We start from the raw sequence: 22,263 nt of genomic DNA, 5'->3' as shown, positions 1-22,263 counted from the left end.
CCCAGCAGACCCCAGTGTGTGATGTTCCCCTCCCTGTGTCCATGTGTTCTCATTGTTCAACACCCAACTATGACTGAGAACATGCAGTGTTTGGTTTTCTGTTCTTGTGTCAGTTTGCTGAGAATGATGGTTTCCAGATTCATCCATGTCCTGGCAAAGGACATGAACTCATCCTTTTTTATGGCAGCATAGTATTCCACGGTGTATATTTGCCACATTTTCTTTATCCAGTCTATCATTGATGGGCATTTTGGTTGGTTCTAAGTCTTTGCTATTGTAAACAGTGCCACAATGAACATATGTGTGCATGTGTCTTTATAATAGAACAATTTATAATCCTTTGGGTATATACCCAGTAATGAGGTTGCTGGGTCAAATGGTATTTCTATTTTTAGATCCTTGAGGAATCACCACACTGTCTTCCACAGTGGTTGAACTAGTTTATACTCCCACCAACAGTGTAAAAGTGTTCCGATTTCTCCACATCCTCTTCAGTATCTGTTGTCTCCAGATTTTTTAATGATCGCCATTCTAAGTGGTGTGAGATGGTATCTCAATGTGGTTTTGATTTGCATTTCTCTAATGACCAGTGATGATGACCATTTTTTCGTATGTTTATTGGCCACATAAATGTCTTCTTATGAAAAGTGCCTATTCATATCCTTTGCCCACTTTTGGATGGGTTTTTTTTTCCTTGTATATTTGCTTTAGTTCTTTGTAGATTCTGGAGATTAGCCCTTTGTCAGATGGGTAGCTTGCATAAACTTTTTCCCATTCTGTTGGTTGCTGGTTCACTCTAATGATTGTTTCTTTTGCTGTGCAGAAGGTCTTAAGTTTAATTAGATCCCATTGTCTGTTTTGGCTTTTGTTGCCATTGCTTTTGGTGTTTTAGTCATAAAGTCCTTGCCTATGCCTATGTCCTGAATGGTTTTGCCTAGGTTTTCTTCTAGGGTTTTTATGGTGTTAGGTTTTATGTTTAAATCTTTAATCCATCTAGAGTTAATTTTAGTGTAAGGTGTCAGGAAGGGGTCCAGTTTCTGCTTTCTGCACATGGTTAGCCAGTTTTTCCAACACCATTTATTAAGCAGGGAATCCTTTCCCCGTTGCTTGTTTTCATCAGGTTTGTCAAAGATCAGATGGTTGTAGATGTATGATGTTACTTCTAAGGCCTCTGTTCTGTTCCATTGGTCTATATCTCTGTTTTGGTACCAGTACCATGCTGTTTTGCTTACCACAACTTTGTAGTATAGTTTGAAGTCAGGTAGTATGATGCCACCAGCTTTGTTCTTTTTGCCTAGGATTGTCTTATCTATGCAAGATTTTTTTTTTTTGGTTCCATATGAAGTTTAAGGTGGTTTTTTCCAGTTCTGTGAAGAAGGTCAGTGGTCGCTAGATGGGGATAGCATTGAATCTGTAAATTACATTGGGCAGTTTGGCCATTTTCACGATATTGATTCTTCCTAACCATGAGCATGGAATGTTTTTCCATCTGTTTGTGTCCTCTCTTACTTCCTTGAGCAGTGGTTTGTAGTTCTCCTTGAAGAGATCCTTCACTTCCTTTGTTAGATGTATTCCTAGGTATTTTATTCTCTTTGTAGCAACTGTGAATGGCAGTTCACTCATGATTTGGTTCTCTATCTGTTATTGGTGTATAGGAATGCTTGCAAAATCTGCACATTGATTTTGTATCCTGAGACTTTGCTGAAATTTCTTCTTGAGATTTTGGGCTGAGTCGATGGGGTCTTCTAAATATACAATCATGTCATCTGCAAATAGACAATTTAGTCAAATTCCTCCTTTCCTTTATTCATTTCCTAATTGAATCCCCTTTATTTCTTTTTCTTGCCTGATTGCTCTGGCTAGAACTTCCAATACTATGTTGAATAGGAATGGTGAGAGAGCGCACCCTTGTCTAGTGCCAGATTTCAAAGGGAATGCTTCTATTTTTTACCCATTCAGTATGATATTGACTGTGGGTTTGTTGTAAATAGCTTTTATTATTTTGAGATACATTTCATTGATACCTAGCTTATTGAGAGTTTTTAACATGAAGGGCTGTTGAATTTTGTCAAAGGCCTTCTCTGCATCTATTGAGATGATCATGGGCTTTTGTCTTGAGTTCTATTTTTGTGATGGATTACATTCATACATTTATGTATATTGAACCAGCCTTGCATCCTGATGATGAAGCCTACTTGATTATGATGGATAAGCTTTTTAATGTGCTGTTGCAATTGGTTTGCCAGTATTTTATTTAAGATTTTTGCATCAATGTTCATCATGGATATTGACCTGAAGTTTTCTTTTTCAGTTGTATCTCTGCCAGGTTTTGGTATCAGGAAATGGCCCTTTCAAAGGATGTGCTGACCCTGGAGGGAGGTCCCTCCTATCCACACTCACCAGGAGAACTATTCTAGGGCTGGCCCCTTGGGGAAATGCCTGCTTATTACACCCTGTTCTCCCATGCCTCCTGTTTTATCAGATCAGTGTAGGGGAGTGATTTTAGTCAAACCTGTTTTTCAATACTGGCTGAGACATTGACTAACCATGCTGGGCCTCAGTGTCCTTGCCTATAAAAAGGCACCACTACCTCTGTCAATAGAGTCTGACAATTTAGTGCGTAATAAATATTCATTCCATATCAGCTCCCTTCAGACCATATCAGAGGACATTTACAAAAGTGATGGTCTAGTTCCTTACAAGCAAGCTAGAAAATCACATATTTGCTCTTTGTCTAGTTTCTTTCTTTAGGTTTAGGAGACATTTGCCAGAACGAGAGCCTTGACTTCCAGGGGTGAGCTGTGCACACTCCTCTTCACCCTCCCCTTGGTGGAATTATGCTGATCTTGCCTGGCAATGTGCCTCCCTTCCCGAGACAGCTTGGAGATGCATATTTATGTATTTCCAGTCATCACCCCAAGAGCTCAGATTTTCCTGTCCTTGGTGTCACTTTAATTAATACACTCTCGTGTGCTGGGTGACAAAATTGGGTTGCAGGGGTGGCAGGCGTTTATATCACGAAGGGAGAGAAAAAAGGTGTTTTGCACCATTTTCCTTCTTAAGCTCTGTTATTAATCTTTGCAATCAATACTCCTTTATTTTTGGCTCCAGAAGATGGTGGGGTGGAATCAGCCTGTCAAGCAATTTAAGACCACATCTGCATAAGTAATAGAGATGGTGTGTTCCTTTTGCTCTAGGTGAAAATATGTGTCCCTGGCCAGATGTGGCAGGGCCAGACTCTGTAAGTCTCATGCCAGCTTTATGATATGTTTGATTTAGGTAAAGTGTTTGGAACCTGCTGGGACTAAGTTGTTATTAAACACCATCTGCAGCTTTCATTTTAATTAATATCATAAGAATTAGGATCCCATGCTTTAATTATCATGTTAACCCTTTAGAATCATGGGAAGAAGGAGGGAAACATGGGAGAGAGGACCAGCATAGCTTTTTATAGGCCTTTGGATCTGTAGGTTGACGCCCTTCATCCTGAACCACACAGCTGTACACATGTGTGGTGGGCTAGCCACTGTCCAGGTGTGACCCTGGGGCTGCTGGGATTTGCTTTTGTGGAAAGGAAACTGGAATGTTATTTGTCCAATAGAGAGAGATTCTACTGAAGTATCAGTCATACCTGGTTTCCCAGCCCTGTAAGGGAAATTACCTCAACAACAACAATAGCACTAATAATAATAGTTCTAATAATAACGTATTGTTGAGGAATTACTTGTATTTTAATATACAGTATATACTATATACTCTGTGTGTGAATATATACTGTGTTATATAATATAGTTCTGTACTAGAAACTGCCTAAGTGCTTTCCATATATTACATCATTTAACTTTTACCACACTAAGCTCTTATTGCTAATGAGGAAACTGAGGCAGAAAACCAGCCTACATATCTGGTATGCAGCAGAACTTGCATTCAAATGTAAGCTTCTTTGAATCAAATCCAGGGCTTTTCACTAACATACGTCACTTAATAAAACATTCCTGTTGAAAAGTTGAAAGGAAAGACTTCAAGTAGAGAGGGGGCCTATTGTGCCCTCCTGCCTCCTAGATTTCATTTCCTTTGTTTGAAATGAAACCTCAGATTCTAATATTGCTGCCACTGCCACCTCCAAGGTACCCATGCCTGTGGCTTCAAGCTCGGCTGTCAGCAAAGAGACTGAGCTCATTACTTGTGTCCTCCAAGCACAGCTAAGGTTGGTTGGGACGTTGACAATGCTTCCTCAAACCATGCAGGATAATAAGACATAAATACATTCAGACTTGACAAAACATAAAAAACTGGAAACAGAGATAGAAAAGTCTGAGATGTAAGGTTGGCATCAAAGTAATGTTCTGATTCCAAGGGAAGTGCACTTTGGAAGTAGAGACCACTAAGCAGAAATCTTTGCTACCCCTTACTGGCTAAGGGACCACAGACAAGTCACCAATCCCATATGCCTGGGTTCCTCATTGAAAAATGGAGCTACTCATACTTGCCCCTCATGGGTGTCATAAGGATTCTACACAGAGCCTGACACATAGTAGGCATTCTTTTAAAAGCATGACTCTTTGTACTGGAGGCTTTCACTTGTTGACTCTCAGACCAATTGCACAGGGAGGTTGTGATCTTGTGACTCTCAGTCAAGAGCTCCCTCCTGGGCCTCTCAATGCCTTCATGTCATGCTCTGCTGCACACCAATATTGAGTGACTATTCCATATGGCAAGGTTCCTCTCAAGGAGCATGGCGCCAGGAATGAAGTCATGCTGGAGAGGACACTGTGCCTTTTACAATCTGGGAGGTGTCTCTTTACAGGTTAATTGACTCATCTATTCATTTATTCATCCTGCAGGCAGTATGGAGTGCATCCAGTACCTGGATTGGTCTGGGAATTGGTGGAGTAAGAGTGCTACAGTAACATTACCTTGTAAAGTGGCAGAAGGAAACCATTCCAGGCAGATCCTCATTTTTGGCAAACATAGCAGTCTACAGAGACAGCAGGCACAGAAAGCACCATCTTGGAATAACATAGTCTTTTGAGGGTTCCCTTGGAATGCTCATTTCTCTTGAAGAATGGCAAGCAGCTTCCACCTAAAATTCATCATTGGCTCTCCCTGCTGGAAGTTTCTCTTGTTCCACTGAGGAAGGCATTGGCTTTGCTTTGGGTTTGTGGCTAAATTTTGTGCATTATCTTTCATCCCAAGGCACTGTCGGGATAGTATTATGTTGCTAAGAGTCAGAGAAGCCTACAGTGACCTGAGCTGGTGCCTTTGAAGGTGGTTGATTTGCTTTGCCCCACTGGGTGCGGTGTGGCTATAGCCTTGGTGTGACCTGGGGACAAGCTCCCTCAGTCCCTGCTTCTGAGTAGGTGGCTGCCAGCACCCTGCAGAGGCAAAGCTCCTGATATCTGAGCACACTACATTTTAATCATTAGAGGCCTGTTCTCTGTGAGATCCTCCCTGTGGTAGCTCTGAGTCCCAACAGACACTGCAAAATGAGATTCCAGCTTTCAGAGAAAACAGCTATGTTTCAGAGAAAAAAAGTCCATGATGCCACTTTTCTGGAAGAGAGAATTCTAAACAAGATAAGGCTTTTAGTTCCAGCCCAGGCCATAGAATCATGAAATATCACAGCAGGAAAAGACCTGATGGATCATCTTGTCCAGCGGGTTTCCATCGCAGTGTTTACAGAGCTAAGCAGAGAATGTAAATGTCAGTCTAAGACCAGAGTGCTGAGCCTATGATGACCCAGAAATCACACGCCCAGGCTTAAAAAAATGCAAATTCAAAGCAGGCAAACAGCATGCTAACCAAACCAGCCACTTCTGGGCTGGGCATGCAGGCTGGCGGTTTACAAGCACTGGCATAGCATAATTCTCTCATTTAATCATTGAGGGAACTGAAGCTCACAGCAATAGCTAACTTACTGGATGCTTCCCACAGACTGGCACTATGCTCAGTGCTCTGCCTGAATTCACTCTATCTGTGAGTATCCCTGTTGTGTAGATGAGAACACTGAAGCACAGAGAAGTTAGGTGGCTTATCCACAGCCACAGAGCTAGCAAGATGCAGAGTGATATTTGAAAGCACACTCTGACTCCATTGCCCAGGTTCTGAACCCCTTCCCTGCCCTGCCACTCCAGCATGAGTACTTCTAAGAGCAAGAACAAGGAAGTGCCATGTTTGCTGGGCAGGGTCCAGAATCCAGACCCTGGCCTCCTGGTGTGATAGTGCCTGAACTGCACTGTACTGCTTCCCTTGTTTTCTCTGCTTAAGAGATTTGATGTTTAGAACCAGACTTCAGCCAGAACAGGCTAGCATACACGATTACCTCTGCTCATGACCAGCTATAGGGTCCTGCATAAATTGGTATGAAACTCTAATTCTCTGGGGAATTCACCTTACCTCCCAGGGTCCTAAGAATTAGGACTGTTCTCCCAGGGCTGTTACAAAAATCCCATGAAAGAAGGACTGGTACCAGCTCTGGATATGTTAGGATATCCCCAGATGTTTGTGTCCATCTGTGTACTTTCCAACAACCTTTCCAAGGTGGTGTGTCTAGTGTTCTGTAGAGGGACATTTTGCTCCCATCAGACAAACACTGTTGGACACTAGCAGAGTTATCCTGAGTGTCTTGCTCAAACCCTAAAAAGTTAATGGGATGAATTATTACCTCAAAGAACAAAAAGCAGGACCATGCTGTATCCTGCCAGTATCCTGGTGCCGCAGCTGTAGATAATGTTACCCTGATTGAGGCATAGACAGGCCCCATTGATGCTCCCCTGAGGAATGCAGGCACCTGCAGCAGATAGTCTCTGTCACTGGCCAGAGAGCACACCAGGTCAAGGCTCTGGCATGTGGCGCTCTTGGGATGGTGTGGCTGGCCCCTGGCATTGCTAATGGTGCCATAAGAGAAATGGTGTCCAGGATAAAAACAGCGGTAACCGAATGCTCCATGGCATGGACATCATCTCCCGTTGGAGCTGGTTTGGGAAAATAGCTCAGCTGTCTTGGAGATCCAGGTCTGGAACAGCTTAGAATCAACAGCGCTGCAAGCTCAACTTGGCTTTGGCATGAACCAGCTTTAAAAACTTCATAATTTCCTTCTCCACAAGGTGGGAAGAATAACTTATCAGAGAGGGTGGTTCTGAGGATGAAATGTGCTAGCCCATGTAATGGCACATGGCACAGAGTAGGACTCCTCCTGTCCTCTGAACTCAAACAAGACTCATCAATGATAGAGCACACCTCCTTCCAATTCCCTTTCCTAACCTTCCCATCAGAGTCTATATCCTTGTTAAAGTGATTTTTCTGCAAACTGATTTGGAACAGCTAGCATCTTGTAGCTTCACATTTAATTACAGCTGGTTTTGCATTGTTCAATCACTGGCTCATATGTGCTAGTATTTTCCCTCCAGCTGTCCCACAAGGGAAGAGCCTCAGTCTGTTTTCTTGCACCATGAGTGCTGACTGCTCAGATCCATAAACAAGTTCAGGCAGGCAGATGTCTCGTGTGCTGTGATCCCTTTGCCAGCTGCTTTGGTGGGGTTCTCTGCCACATGAATCTGCCTCCTTTGCGGTCCCCATCCAACCACTGAGGATCTCACAACCACTCCTTTATTTTAAAGTTAGTCATAGCAAATGGCATCCCCTCATCCAATTGTCCTGGCCTCCAGCAATACCCTCTTCCATCTTTCCTCTCCTCTTCCTGCCCTGGGGCCCTTGAGTATACACTCTTACATGCACACATCCAGGCCTGAACAGGTGTGCATATGTCTGCATGCACACACACACATGCAAGCACACGGACTCACAGCTGCTTCTCAGCTCCACATTCTAAAATATGTGTGACACACTTTCTGCAGTGACTTCCTCACTGTCCACAGTATAGGATGTCCCCACCCACTCAGCTGACACATTCTCTGGCCACATAATTGTCTAGACAATATTGATAGTTTATCATTTTCCCATTATCTTTGCACTTCCACAAAAATTCCATTATAACAATCCTCTAAGTATTTTATGGACAATTGTCCTGCAATCCTATTCTTAGTGCTGAGTAATGTACCATTTCTGCTCTCTTCTAGTAAACTGTTAGTAGCTCTCAGGAGATTTTCTTTCTCACACACATCCATTATTTAAACAATGCACTGTTATCTTTGCCCAGAAAATTTTTGTTATTCCTCTCTTGTACGTGTCAGTTTCCTCTTTCTCCTTAAGCCTCGGCCTTGGCCTTACCCTTCCCATGGACTCTCCCTCTTTGCCCACAGCCCCAGTTCTTTGTCTGCTAATCCGGGATAGGTTCAACTTCATGTTCCCATGACTTTGTGCTTCATTCTAGCACTGTGTTTCCATAATGCTTCTAATGGTCCACGTGCCTGTTCACCCTCCTCACTTAGCTATGAGCTACTTAACATCACCATAAGATGATACTAACGTGGACAGGTTTTCGTGCCAAGCAGTCCTGAGTATAAAGACAGCTCTTCTACTTGCTGCTTCTGTGACCTTCCATAGATTCCTTAATCTCCTGAAGCCTTGATATTTTAATCTGTAAAATGAGGGGTAGTAATAATGACTTTATGAAAGGGCTATTGCCAAGCTTCAAAGAAGCAGTGTAAAGAAAGTGTTAGCACAGGGTCTGGAAGTTAGTCTCATTGTATCTTTCTTCATATCAAGTGACTTCCGGGGAAACTGACACACTAGAGGGTTCAGGCAGACATCTGAAAAGAAGGAGAAGAGGAAAGGAAAGATGGTGAAAACTAATATTAACAGTGAGAGAAGAGACTCAGGCTGTTTCTCTGGAGCACAGGGTGATGCAGGCTGTGCCAGAAGGGGAAGAAGGCACCTTCACTGCCTCCTGAAGGGCTGCTGCTCTGATTTGTATTTCAGACACATTTATGACAGCCTCATAATGGATTAAGAGCCTCAGCACTGATATATTAAAGGTTAATGGTGCATCCTGCTTTTATATTGATTTGTGGCAGCAAATATTTGCAGGTGTTGAAAGCTGGGAGCTATCCATGTTCTTGGCATAGAGGTCCTTCTGGCTGGTAGGGCTTCCATGGAGTGGCAGGGACACAGGAGCCAGGGGAGAAGACAACAGCTGTATCCCAGGAGAATTATCTCAACTGGTGGATGCTGATTTCCACTGCATCCACAAAAGCCTGGATCATGAAGTTTCAGCACCCTGAGGATGGAGCCTAAAGAACTAGGTCTAATTCACAGACTCCTTGGTGATCTGTTCCTGGACAGCCTAGACCCATGTAACTTTGTGCTGTGCCTCCTGGCTCAGGGCCACAGTTCTTTGGTTCAAGCACCTCAAACTATTGCTAGGCCTGCTTCTCTGCAGTTGAGTGACACACAGTTGTCTTGAAGGGAGACTAGTCAACCCAAGATGAAGACTTTTCCAACAGAATAGCCAATCTAGGTGTTATAAAGGCAAGAAAAAGGCTAACTCATTCATATATGATTCACACATATAATCTACGTTCATTAAGGTGCCTGTCACAAGCTGGGCACTATTGTAGGTAGGGGGCATATTATCCCAATTTGGCTAGAACTTTTCTGGTTCTAGCACTGAAAGTCCTGCGTCAGGAAATCTCTAGTTCCCAGGCAAACTACGGTGATTGGTCACTCAAGTTGTAGGCACTGGCAATATAGCAACAAAGCAAACAGCCAAGTCCCATTCTAGGAGGGGAACTAAGATTGCACAGCCATATATGTCAGGTTGGGATGTGTTTTTGTGTTTTTATCATATAATTTAAGGGTGTTGTGTTTTGTAAAAGATTGTCAGCAAAGGCATCATGGAGAAGGTAACATTTGATTAGATCCAGACACTGAGAGAGTGAGCCAATTACTGATCTGAGGGAAGAGTAAACCAGGATAAGGTTAAGAAACAGCTATAGAAACCCCAAGGTGGGAAGCCAGGGAGGCTTGTATGGCAAGAGCAGAGGTATTGGGGTCGAGATTACGTGGGACCTTTCAGACCGTGTGAGGACTTTGGATGCTCCCTTTGACTTTGGAGTCAAGAAATCATTGGAGGACTTTGAATGATAAGGTGGCATGATCTGGCATAGATTTTTAAAGGATCACTCTACTTCGCCTCCCCAGGGAATAGCTATAGGGGTTAAAGGTAGAAGCAAGGAGATTCTTAGAGAGACTATCTCAGTGTCCAGATAAGATGCAGAGGAATTCACAGTGAAGGCGATGATAAGTGATCTGATTTTAGATGTATCTTAATAGAAGAAGAGATCAGAAATGCTGAAATTGGTATGTGCAGTACATAAGAAAGAGAGGAGTGAGTAGCGATTCCAAGGCTCTTGGCCACAGCATCTCAAAAAATACAGCAGTGTTTGACTGAGATGGGAGAGCTAGAGGAAGAACAGGCGTGGTAGTGGGTTTCGGGGTTTGCAATTTAAGAGCTCGAGTCTGAACACAATTGGTGTGAAAACCTGTTAGCCATTCAAATGAAGCAGTCAGGTGGGTGATTGCTAGGAGTAGATGGGGTGGGTCAGGGCTGGGGTGGCCCACGGGGTCATCAATGTATAGATGCATCTACAGACAACCGACACGATGAGATTGTGGCAAAAGTGCTGCCACCCAGAAGATAAGGGATCTGTGCTCTGATCCTTGAAAAATTCCAAGCTTCAGAATCTGAGAACAGAAAGAACAACTCGGAAAGGAAATGGGTAAGGAGGTGCCTCCAAGGTGGGAGGAAGAAGAATCGCAAGAGTGATTCCTGGAAACCAAATGAAGGAAGGGCATCTAGGAGAGTGACTGGCTTGTCAAACGCTACTGGTCAGGGGGATGTGAAGATCGAGAATTGACCCCCGTATTTGGGAGATCATTAATGACCTTGATGAAATTTGTTTCAGATCAGCAGTGGGATGAAAACTTGAGTAAGGCATGTTCCTGAGAAATGAGAAGAGGGTAATGGAGGCAGTAATCACAGTAACTCTCTGGAAGAAGAGCTGGTTGGAGGAGGATGTTATCTCATAGGACTTTTTTTTTATTTTGAGAGAGACAGAAGATGTATATATGTATTTTCAAGCCAATGGAAATGGTCTGCAGAGAGAAATAATTTCATGATGAGGAAGATAGAAGTGACAACTGGAAGAGCAATGTACTTTGAGAAGGCAAGAATATCTAGGATCTAGGAGACAAACAGTTAGACATACATAAAAGAAAAAGCAAAGGTGTCATTTTAAAAGGATGAAAGGCAAGTATTTGGTAGTTTTAGAGAAGGGAGTTCTCTAGGACCAATGAGGACACATGGATACAGGGAGGGGAGCATCACACACTGGGGTCTGTCAAGGGGAAATAGGGAAGGGACAGTGGGGGGTGGGGAGTTGGGGAGAGATAGCATGGGGAGAAATGCTAAATATAGGTAATGGGGTGGAAGGCAGCAAATCACACTGCTGTGTGTGTACCTGTGCAACAGTCTTGCATGTTTTTCACATGTACCCCAAAACCTAAAATGCAATTAAAAAAAAAAAAGAAACAAAGAAAAGCAAAATTCTCTACTGATGGCTTCCCCTTCTTAGGAAACAAGAAGCAGCCTCATTGTCTGAGAGTCATCTGAGAGCGTGGGAGGAGGAAGTGTGCAGGGAGATTTAGAAGATCTTAAGCAGCTTTGAGGGTCTCCTGGAGGCTAGTGGTCACTCTTCTAAAGTTAGAATTACCATATTGGTGTCTAGCCTGGATCTTCTCCCAACCATATTCGGTCATTCAGTTCTAAACACAAAATCGTTTTAAAACAGAGTTCATTCTTCCAGAAAACATGAACTCAGCTCCTAATGTCTGTCAGACTGTATGTGGGGTGACAGAAATTCAGAGTTGGACAGAGTCCATTCCCTGGGGGAGATTAGGATTAAGGTAGGCAGACAGCACAGGAAGCTCAGAGGGATAAACACTAGGATTGGGTCAACCCCAGAACACACGGACTTGGATCCAGGGGGCATGGATCCACTCTTCCTGTAGGACGTGACAGCTGAGCTGATTCCTTCAGGGTAGGTAGGTTTTAGTCACCTGACGAAGGCAGGGCACAGCATAGAAGGCAGGCAATGAGCCTGAGTGAAGACTTGGAGGCCTGAGTGAGCAGGTCTTCCAGGCTGGCACCCTGAAAGCAGGGTAGCTGAGAAGAGACTGGAGGAGGCAGCACTGAAGCACTGAAGGCTCTAAACTAAGCCTCCTTTGCTGGGGGAAATAGAAACCCCAGAACTGACCTAGTGAATAGTGTGGACATTGATCTCCTGCCTTGGCTTAGCACCTGGCCCACAGTTACCAGACCTCATCAAGGTGATTTTCACAGCTCCTATTACTGAACTCTGCTTACTTCCAGGATCTAGGCTGAGTTTGGCAAATCAGAAACACGTAACACATATGCCCGTGTTTAGGAATTCACAGTCTTCTCTGGGGCCAGGGCACGAGGCCTGTGTTGAATCCAGGCAGCAGGTGCAGAAGTGAGGAAACTCCAGCCTACCTTGGTGTGGGAGCCTCAGTTCTGATGGGCCTTGAGTGCCTGGGATGGCCTCGGACCACTTTGAGTTAGTCTGACATGTTTGTCTTGCTCTAGGGACTGAAGACACAGCTATCACAGCTCCTCGCCGCTGGTTGACAGGGTATCTGATAGGGCTGGCAGAGAGACCTCCTGCCTCTCAATGGATCTTGGCTGATGAAAGGCTAACCCAGGAGGAGGGGTGGACACAGAGGACAGAAGTGGCACAAAGCTCAGTTCCCAAGGCCCAGAGCTAATGCTTGGGCAGCAGCAGGATATTTAAAATCATTCAAATCACATTTTAATTTACAACATAATAAAAATGCAAATTTTACAAAAATATGTTTATAAGAAGTGGAAGTCTTGCAGGCACTAACTGCTTATCCCATTTACTTTTGTTTTTATATTAATTTACATTTATTAATGGCTACTTTTATAAGTATGTAAGTATATACAAATGCTTTGAGTGTTTTTAGCAGTTTATTTTGGGTGTCTTTTAATTTCCGTGGCAATTGAAGGAGTGGGATTTGGAGAGAAAACGCCATGGAGGGAAGGAAGGTGGTGAAAAGGGAGGACACCTCAGCTGGCCCTCTGAGGCCGGCTTTCAAGCACAGGTTTGAAGACGTGCTCTGTGGCCTGTGGAAGCATGCATTTTCCTGCCATGGGCCCTGCAGCCCTCACCCCGTGGATCACTAAGTGTCCTCACATAGTGTTTGGATCTGCAGTCACTCTGCTCACTACACAGAACCGCTCCCTGACTAGGCTTTGGATATGAAGGAGACCTGTTTTCTTAATCTATGTTCTCTTGCTTATAACAGAATACCTTAAACTGGGTAGTTTTTTTTTTTAAGGAATTTATTTCTTACAATTCGGGAGGCTGAGAAGTCCAAGGTCTAGCAACTGCATCGGGTATGCACCTTCTCACCTGTGGGGACCCTGCAGTGTCATGTGGTGGTTCGGGTCATCACATGGATATGAGCCCAAGCCGGCTCACATCCCAGCTTAAGCCTCTCTTCTTCTTCTTCTTTTTTTTTTTTTGAGACGGAGTTTCGCTCTTGTTACCCAGGCTGGAGTGCAATGGCGCGATCTCGGCTCACTGCAACCTCCGTCTCCTGGGTTCAGGCAATTCTCCTGCCTCAGCCTCCTGAGTAGCTGGGATTACAGGCACGCGCCACCATGCCCAGCTAATTTTTTGTATTTTTAGTCTCGATCTCTTGACCTCGTGATCCACCCGCCTCGGCCTCCCAAAGTGCTGGGATTACAGGCTTGAGCCACCGCGCCCGGCCCTCTTCTTCTTATTATAAAGACATCAGCTCCCCTCCCATGATGATTTATTAGTTGGTGAATGGATTAATCCATTCGTCAAGGCAGAGTCTTCATGATCCAATCACCTTTGTAAAGTCCCACCTCTCAATACTGCCACATTGGAAATTAAGTTTCAATATGAGTTTTGGTGGAGACAGTATTCCAACCTCAGCACCTGTGTACACCCCAGCATCACCTTTCCCAGGCTTCCTGGAAGGTGCCGGGGTAAATGTTCCAAGGTAGGAGAGACTCATATGCTGGCTCCTTGTCCTCAGCCCCACCTTCTGTGGGTTTGCTCCTCTCTGTTCCTCTTTGTCCAGTGCGAGGACAGGTACTGGAGAAACACAGGCCCTAGATGTCAGCTCCAATGGTTCAAAATCCACCCTGGCTATTTTATGTAATCACTGCCTCCATCATTTTCTCTCACCCTTGCTCTGCCTTATTAATCTTCATGTCCCTTTTCACCACTTATTACACAGCAGCAGGGGTCAGCCGACGATGCCCCACAGGCCTCAGCGGGCCTGCAGCCTGCTTTGTCACAGCCTGCAAGCCAAGACTGCTTTTCCTTTACAAAAACATTTTAAAAGTGTTGGAAAACAAAACAAAAACAAGGAATATGTAACCAAATTTTGTGTGGTCCTCAGAGACCACATAGGCACTGTCTGGCCCTTTCCAGAAAGTTTGCTGACCCTTGCATTACCTAGTTCTTGTATGACTGCTGTTGTCATCGATGTTTGTTTCTTTGTCTCCCCTCAACTATGTAAAATCCAAAAAAGTAGGAACTTTATGGTATCCATGCCCTATTCCCAGCCCTAGAGCGGTGTCTATTGCAGGCAGATGCACAAGAAATAGGGTTTTCTGAATGACAAGTGAATGAAAGAAGGAAGACAACTAGGAAGCTTTTACCTGCATGGGTGAAAGATCAGAGAGGCCAAGGGGGCTCTGGGGAAGAGACCCAGGAGAGGCTTAGCAGTGGGCACCAGGGTGGGTCACGGTGCCCTCTGGAAGCCAGTTGTTGAGCTCTAGTCAGGCAATCTTGATTGCTTTGATGATCGCAGCAGCATCTCTTGCAGAGCCAGACATGAGATAGAAAATCAAGGCTGCTGTTGTGGGGTGGGAGACTAGGGGAGGGTGAGCAGGGGGAGTGAGGAGAGGGGAGGGAGGACATTAGAAGAAATATCTAATGTAGATGACAGGGTGATGTATGCAGCAAACCACCATAGCATGCATATACCTATACCTATGTACCTATACCTATGTAACAAACCTGCATGTTCTGCACACGTACCCCAGAACTTAAAGTATAATAATAAAAAAAAGAGAATATCGAGGCTGCAGGAATGATAGTAAAGGAATCTGTAGGCCGTAGCTTTGAAAGTTTCAAGTCACCAGGACGGATATCCCCACCCTCCAATGTCTTTTGAGCCGCTCCGCCACTTTCTCTTCTCCTTAAGGAAGAATAATAGGGCTTCCAGATCCACATGTATCAGACACATGCTTATGACATCCCCATTATTGTTGAAATCTGTTTTGCATATACTGAAGATTGATTCTTCTCTTGTTGCAAGTGTGTTTATCTCCATTGCTAACGTAAATATTTTTGTGACATGCAAAGATGTATTTATAAATTCTATATTATTGATTTTTCTCATAGTGCAAACAAATTTATCTCGTTGTTAACGAACATATATCTAGGAAATAGTAAGATTGATATATAGAGAAAGGTGTGGGGAGGAAGGGAGGTGGTATCAAGTTGGGGAGAATATTCTTGGCCACAGCTGAAGGATACATGGTAGGTCTTCGTGGAGATGCATGTTTAATTAGAGGACAGTGTTCTCGGAGGAAAGAGGTGCTTACAAAGTCTTTTTGGAAGACAATCTGTCGTGCTCAAAGGTGTCAGCTACACTTTCAGCTTGGGGAAATTTCAAAAATCTGTAATCCAGGTCAGGAGATACAGAGAAGCAGCTTGTATTGGTCCCAAGCCCAGTTTTGGTAGGACACACTTGAGAAGAAGATACTGGTTTAAATGTAAGGTTGGAGGAGATGGTAGACTTTGTCAGGGGAGAATTCCAACACAAAATATTATCAAAAGCTGAAGTAAGAAGATAGGAGGCAAACAGAAGTGGGGCTCAAGGGGTACACAAGCTTGCACCATATTTCATGAACCATTGTAGACTTTGGTGGGCAGCCTGGGGCTGATGCTGTTGAAGCCATTCTTCCTCAGCAGTTTCTTGCCTAGGAACTCATTACTTTCCCAGGGTGGCCTCTGCAAGGCTGTTACTATGACGACCCAGAAAGCGAAGGTCCAGATTGCCTGCCAGAGGAGTTTTGGTGTCTCTATGCTCATACTGGGTTCGGACTTCTGCAAGTCATCCCTTTAGGTGTCCTGAGTGCCTGAAGCGTGTGCTGTTGACAAGGCAGCAGATTGTGGGCTGATGGGGGAGCATTTGCAGGTGCCTTGGCAGCAAGATGGAAACAAGAAGGGCCATAGGCGTCTTACTGCAGAGACAGATGGGCAGATGGGGAGATAGGTTCCAATCACATGAGCCTGGAAGCTTAGACATGCGGCTTGCCCATGCTTGCTTCCATCCAGGTATGACTTCCTTGGCCTGTTACCCATGGCTCCTTCACATGGGCCCAGTGCTCCAGCCATTTGAACTACTGAAGATAGGCGGTCTACTAGAAGTTTATTAAACATTAACTGTGTACCATGTATGCCTGTGACCACTAATCTTCACCAACCCTGTGAGTTGGGAATGAGTTATAAAATCTAAGGCCTCAGAGATTAAATGACTTGCCCCATCCATGGTTCTGGAACTTGTGTGCATCAGAATCATCTGGAGGGCTGTGGAAACACAGACTGCTGAGCACCACCCTCAGAGTTTCTGACTCAGTACGCCTGGGGTGGGGCCCAGGGGTTTGCATTTCTCATCAGGCCCCAGGTGCTACCGACACTGCAGCTCTGAGAATCACACTGTGAGAGCTACTGGTCTCTGTCAAACAGTGAAGGCATTCAGAGGCAGCATCCACACTCAGGACTTCCAGATTCCATCACCTATGTTTTTTTAGCTGATGTGAATTGCTCCCTGGTATGTGTCTCAAATGAGCCACATGTTTTCATTACTTGAATGCCTTCTCAGGTAATATCTTCTCTTCCAGGAACATCCTACCCCTTGGTTCTCCATCTGGCTGCCTCTGCCCATCCTTTCTGATTCAGCTTAATGTTTCTCCTCTTGTAGGAAGCATTTCTTTAGCTCCTACCCACAGGTTAGCTACTTCTCTGTGCTTCTGGGGTCCCCCATACATAGAGACCTGTATTTTAATGTCTATCACATTGTTTGGTCACTGTTGCTTTACTTCTCTGACCCCTCGCCCCTTGATGGTGCCTGCCACATACTTCTTGCTTGGTGTGCACTGTGCCTTACCTAGTAGATATTCAGGAACTGTGGTGAAATAACTGGTTGAATGACATCAGTGAGTTGCATCATGCATGTAATGTTAATAGAGACCACACCACCACACCTGTGATGGGTACGTCTCCTTCATCTCTCTGTGGTGGGGGTACGTGGACACTTCGTATCAGTTGTTCCTGAAGAGACTGACTTCAGAAAAGTTCTAAATGGAGTGTGCTGCTAGCACAGCCTCCTCCTGGTAAAGCTTCTCTCGCTTACTTGAATGGGCATCCTATCTGACTTCAACATCTGTCTTCCGCTGACTGCCAGTATTGGCTTGGCAGTCTGAATGCCTGGCTGTCCCCATTCTCCTTTATTCCTCTCCATGTGTCCCTTCCAAAACTGTGTGCTGTGACAAGAGGATGACTTTCTCAGGGAGATGATGGCTTTGGTGGATGAACAGTTGGGCCCCTCTGTTCAAAGCTCCAGATACCCTTCTATAAGTTTATTCACCCTGGAATAAGATGGTAGTGCCCACTGTGCTGGGCGTTAATGAACCTGGAAACCTTTGTTGAAAGATTGAATGCATGTCTGAAAGGAGAGAGATCTCCCTGCACCAATTTGTGGCTATTAGAGGTGATGGATGGATGGATGGAGGCTATGGTCATGTGTCTGAGCAGTAAGATGCAAAGCAGATGGGGGTGGCATTTTGGGGTGGGAAGGGTGAGGTCAATTGGAACAGAAATGAACATGAAGCCATACACATTTGGGCTGCCTGCTTGTTATCCAGAGACATTCTCTGAGCTTCTGGCCATGGGCACCTTCATGAATAATACCAAGAGGAGAGAGAAAATCTCCATTTCAAATGTGGGGATGAAACAGAGTTTGGAGCTCCCTGGCAGTTTACCCATTCATTCCACACACATGGAAACTGCAGTAATTTAGAGCAGCTCAGTATTTAGACTCAACTGTGTAATTCACCCTGATGTTTCTCATTCATCAAAGCCTCGTGTTTGTTTGTATTACCATGAGAAATTTTTTTTTTAATGTGGAGAAAAAAGATCCCCCTCCTTTCATTACAGGCAAATTACGGCAGAGTTACAACCCTTGGGACCCTTCAGGCAAAGGAACATCTTGCTTCAGTTAGATATAAATAAGAACAATAATTAGAAAGATTTCTTCATCAAATTTGTTATTTTATGTTTCCTTTCATCTGTAATGTATTGAAACAAATACTGAGCTCTCTTTCTGGGCCACATAGCAGGGACATAAGGAATGCTATGGCATGTGTCCCCAAAGCAGAGGGAAGCATCCACAGCTGGCCCTTCTGTGTGCTGGCTGGGGAGGCTGCTGTCAGCCCTGGGTCCAGAGTCGTGGATGCGAAACTGGAGCTCCTTCAGCTCCAATCCTTCGAATTCTTATAGTCTACTGGGGACCCAGAGTAATCACTGCTAGTTACCATCAGGGACTGCTCTGAGAGCTGACCACAAATCCCATTTAATCCTCATAGCAATCCTCTGCAACAGGCTCTGTTTCTATCTCCATTTTTAAAGAATTTGGAAACTGAGGCACAGATAAGTTAACTAAATTTTCTAGACCAAAGTGTTGGTCGTGGAGGGCAGACAGGCAAGATAGGTAGTCGGACTCCAGAGCCCTTGCTTGTCTCTGCTCTGGCATGTGGCTCTCTGAAGTCCCGGTGAGCTCATGCTGCCACAGAAGCCCACAAGGTGTGGAGAGGGGATAGGGAGGCTGGGGTGGGGACAGCTCCCCAAGGAAAGAGGCAGCTGTTGGCTGTTGGATTTTCAAGGAGTTTATAGAGGTGTTGTTAGAGGAGGGAGATATTCCAGGCAGAGTGAGCACTGTGGCCTGGTGCCATGGATGGGGAGTGTGTGGGATTTCTCATTTTAAGGTTGGCTATGGTGCTGTGTGCAGGTAGGGAGAACAGCCAGAGATGAGACCAGAAGATGGAGGGTTGTATAGATCCAGTTGAGAGACTGGCTCTTCCTGTGGAAACAGTGACTCAGAGAGAGGGAGGGATGATGATGTGGGTTGATAAAGAGGAGAGACTGAGATTTCTAGAAAAGAAGTAAGTAAAGAATGATCAGGTTGGAACCCAGAGAGAGGCGCTGGCTCCCCATTGGGCTTTTTTATTTTGCAATTCTGTTTGGTACATGATATCTCTCAACATGCTGAGCCTGGTATGCTCTTCTGCCACAAGTAAAATCTTCATAGCAATTCGTCCTTCCTGCTGTGACTATTCATCCTTCCCCAGAGGAGTCTCCTCCTCTGCTCCTAGCTCTGAATTCTGCTCTTGAGTTGGCTGTTGGGCTGCCGATGGCTGTTATTCATGAGTTCCCCACTCCAATGTGCACCTGCCGCTCCTCTAAGGACAGCAAACCCAAGGCCCTCAGAAGTGCTTTGGTTTTTTCATCTTTTAAATAATTGCCAACATTTTAAAATCAGAAGAGCGAAAAAAAACCTTCAATTTTCTTTATTTTTCCGAAAACCAAATTGGTTGGGGAGGTCATGGGGAGGGAAGCATTTGAAGCCAATAATTGGCTGGACCACTAGCACAGCTGCAAGCTTTGGAGGGGAGGCCTCTTAATTTACCCTGAGTGAGTTGGTCTCTGAGTACGTTTCTTCCCCATGCTGTCTCTGAGTGTCATGGGCCAGCCATCATTAATGTCTATCTTGCCAACATAGGTCTCATTCCTGCCCAGTCTCTGCAGGTGTCTGAATTGGAGATCCACAGCATACAGCCTCTCATGTTGTCCTGACTGTTTGATACTGTGATTCTCTGTCTATGTGTCTGCTTCTGTAGCTGGATTGTAAGCTACTTGAAGGCAGGAATCATGTCTTACTCATCATTTTATTCCTCTAGTTCAATAAAGAATCTGTTTTTAGGTGCTCTGTGATCTTATTGAATTAATCCATACTGAGAAAACATACCTGCAATCAAATGAGGCCCTGCAAGTTCTACTCCAGGCTGAGGGACTTGAACTTTTAGGCATGGGGATTGGAGAGTGTGGATAGTGGGCCATGCAGGGCTTGGACTTCAGAAGAGCCTTGCAGCTCATTTGTATCCTTGCAGTTTGCAATGCACAGCATGTACGCACACCTCACTGCCTTTCTGCATTTCAGGACTTTCCAGGACCTGTCCAAACAAGTGGAGATGTCATATGGCACCGTCCGGGATTCTGCCGTATATGAGTACTTCCGAGCCAAGGGCACCAACCCCCTGGAGCAGGACAGCACATTTGCTGAGCTCTGGCGGACCATTAGCAAGAATGGAGGGGCTGACAACTGCGTGTCCAGTCCTTCAGAAGGCATCAGGAAGGTAGGCGGGAGCTGGCGCTTGGGCACATGTACTATGACAGGGCCATGGGGTGGCCATCCCTCAGGTGCAAGACACCCCCAGGGGCATCTGCCTCTGAGGAGCCCTATCACCTGCAGGGCAATCCATTGCATACATTCTTTAGGTGGATGCACCTTCTGGACAGCAGAAGCAGAGTAGCTGCTCCTTAGGGACCTTCCAAGTTTGCAGAGTGGTGCTGGCTGGGGAGGAGCAGACAGATTAAGCCCAACCCTTGGCCCACTCTCCTCAGGGACTCATAGGAGGATGGCACTGAGAGGCCTGTGCAACCTAGGTGAGAACACTTGGCAAAAGCAGAAGCAGAGTACCAGGCAAGAGGTGCAGGAGTGAAGGAAGGGTGTTAGGGAGAGGGTGGGCCCACTGTGGGCTGGCCTGGGGGTCTGGTTGGGGAAGTCTGCACACAGGGAAAGGATCAACCAGGTGGGCTAAGCTCATCTCTGGGGCCATACTCTGGGAAGAGGTGTGCCTCAGAGATGGGGGTAAGGGCAGAGAGCCTGAGACAGAGCCTGTACTGGGCAAAACCTTGGGAGGACAAGTAGGAAGATACCAGGGCCAGAGGCAAGAAGGGAGGAGAAAGGCCATGATGCTCTTCAGCAGTGTTAGACATTGCTCATTTGTTTCAGTCAATTTCCCACAATGACTCAAATTCAGCGTTATTATCCTCTTATATGGCTGAGGATCGAGTGGCTCTGACTATGACTCCTTGGGTTCCAAGCTGGGGAATTGGCATTTATCCACCGTGCAGCTATAGATCCCTTGGAGGTCAATGAAGAGGAATGTGGCAGGACAAAGGCGGGTATTATGATTTTGCTGCCGGTAGTGGGGTCCTCCCGTCCAGTGACCCCCACATGTGATGACTACTGTCCTGAGGTCATTAGAGAATGGGGCGAGAGAGATGCACAGCTCCCTGGCCAGCACTGTTGCCTCTTTGAATAGACTGGCTGCCCAGCGTCTCCTCCCATCCTTTCCCTCCCTGACCCATCCCTCCACCTCTGTAGAATCTTCTCATGCATACCCACACAGGAGCACTCACACATTGTCATACACATACACACTCACACATTCACACTCACACACACACACTCTCATTCCTGTGCTGCCCTCCAGCCACTCCAGTGACTTCCTAGCCTTCCTGGAGAGCAGTGGCTGTCAGGACAGCCTGGGGCAAGCTCTGGGGTCACTAAGGCCCATCACACTGCCCTTCATGATCCTTAGCAATCTGCCAGGCCCTCCCGGATGTGTCCCACGGGGTCTGGAGAGAGAGGCCTGAGTCCCCCTTTGCTTTGGAAACACATGGGCATCAGGCAGAGTACAGCCTCTATCCTGTAGCAGGCTGGGGCATCTGGCTGTGGTGCCGTGTAGAGTAAGGCCCACTGGGAAGGCGGTCGTGCACAGGATGACTTGTACAGGATCCCATGCTCAGGATGACTTTTCCTTGCCGTTTAGCCACATTGAACAGCAGAATGTGTCTAAGCTCTGGAGCTTGCAACATTTAGGTGTGAATTCCAGTTTCCTAAGTTACCAACATTGTAAAATGGAGTACACCATTCTCTGTGTCTGGGAACTCATGGAGTTGAGAAAGACATGGGCAACATTCCATTTGGAGGTCTCCTTAGAGACTTAAAAGATCTGAAAATACATATGCTAAATTTTGGATGTTTGGATTTAATAAAGTGATACTTCGACAATAGTAATAGAATGCAGTG

The 22,263-nt window shown here is 45.4% G+C and overlaps 1 protein-coding gene across 3 annotated transcripts in view; it reads left to right on the top strand.

Moving 5' to 3' along the window:
• The window catches only part of GRID1 (glutamate ionotropic receptor delta type subunit 1), a 771,066-nt gene that overhangs the window by 703,724 nt on the left and 45,079 nt on the right, over window positions 1–22,263 (top strand). For all 3 annotated transcript variants that reach the window (XM_032266950.1, XM_032266952.1, XM_032266951.1), the window contains one exon: window positions 20,326–20,521. In XM_032266950.1, the coding sequence (XP_032122841.1) occupies window positions 20,326–20,521 (196 nt within the window). The remainder of the gene's footprint in view (window positions 1–20,325; window positions 20,522–22,263) is intronic.

This window comes from Sapajus apella, unplaced genomic scaffold, assembly GCF_009761245.1.
Source record: "Sapajus apella isolate SASKATOON/1434 unplaced genomic scaffold, GSC_monkey_1.0 scaffold163, whole genome shotgun sequence".
Classification (NCBI taxonomy): domain Eukaryota; kingdom Metazoa; phylum Chordata; class Mammalia; order Primates; family Cebidae; genus Sapajus; species Sapajus apella.
The sequence above is the reverse complement of the archived record's forward strand: the minus strand, read 5'-3'. Positions and strand labels throughout refer to the sequence as shown.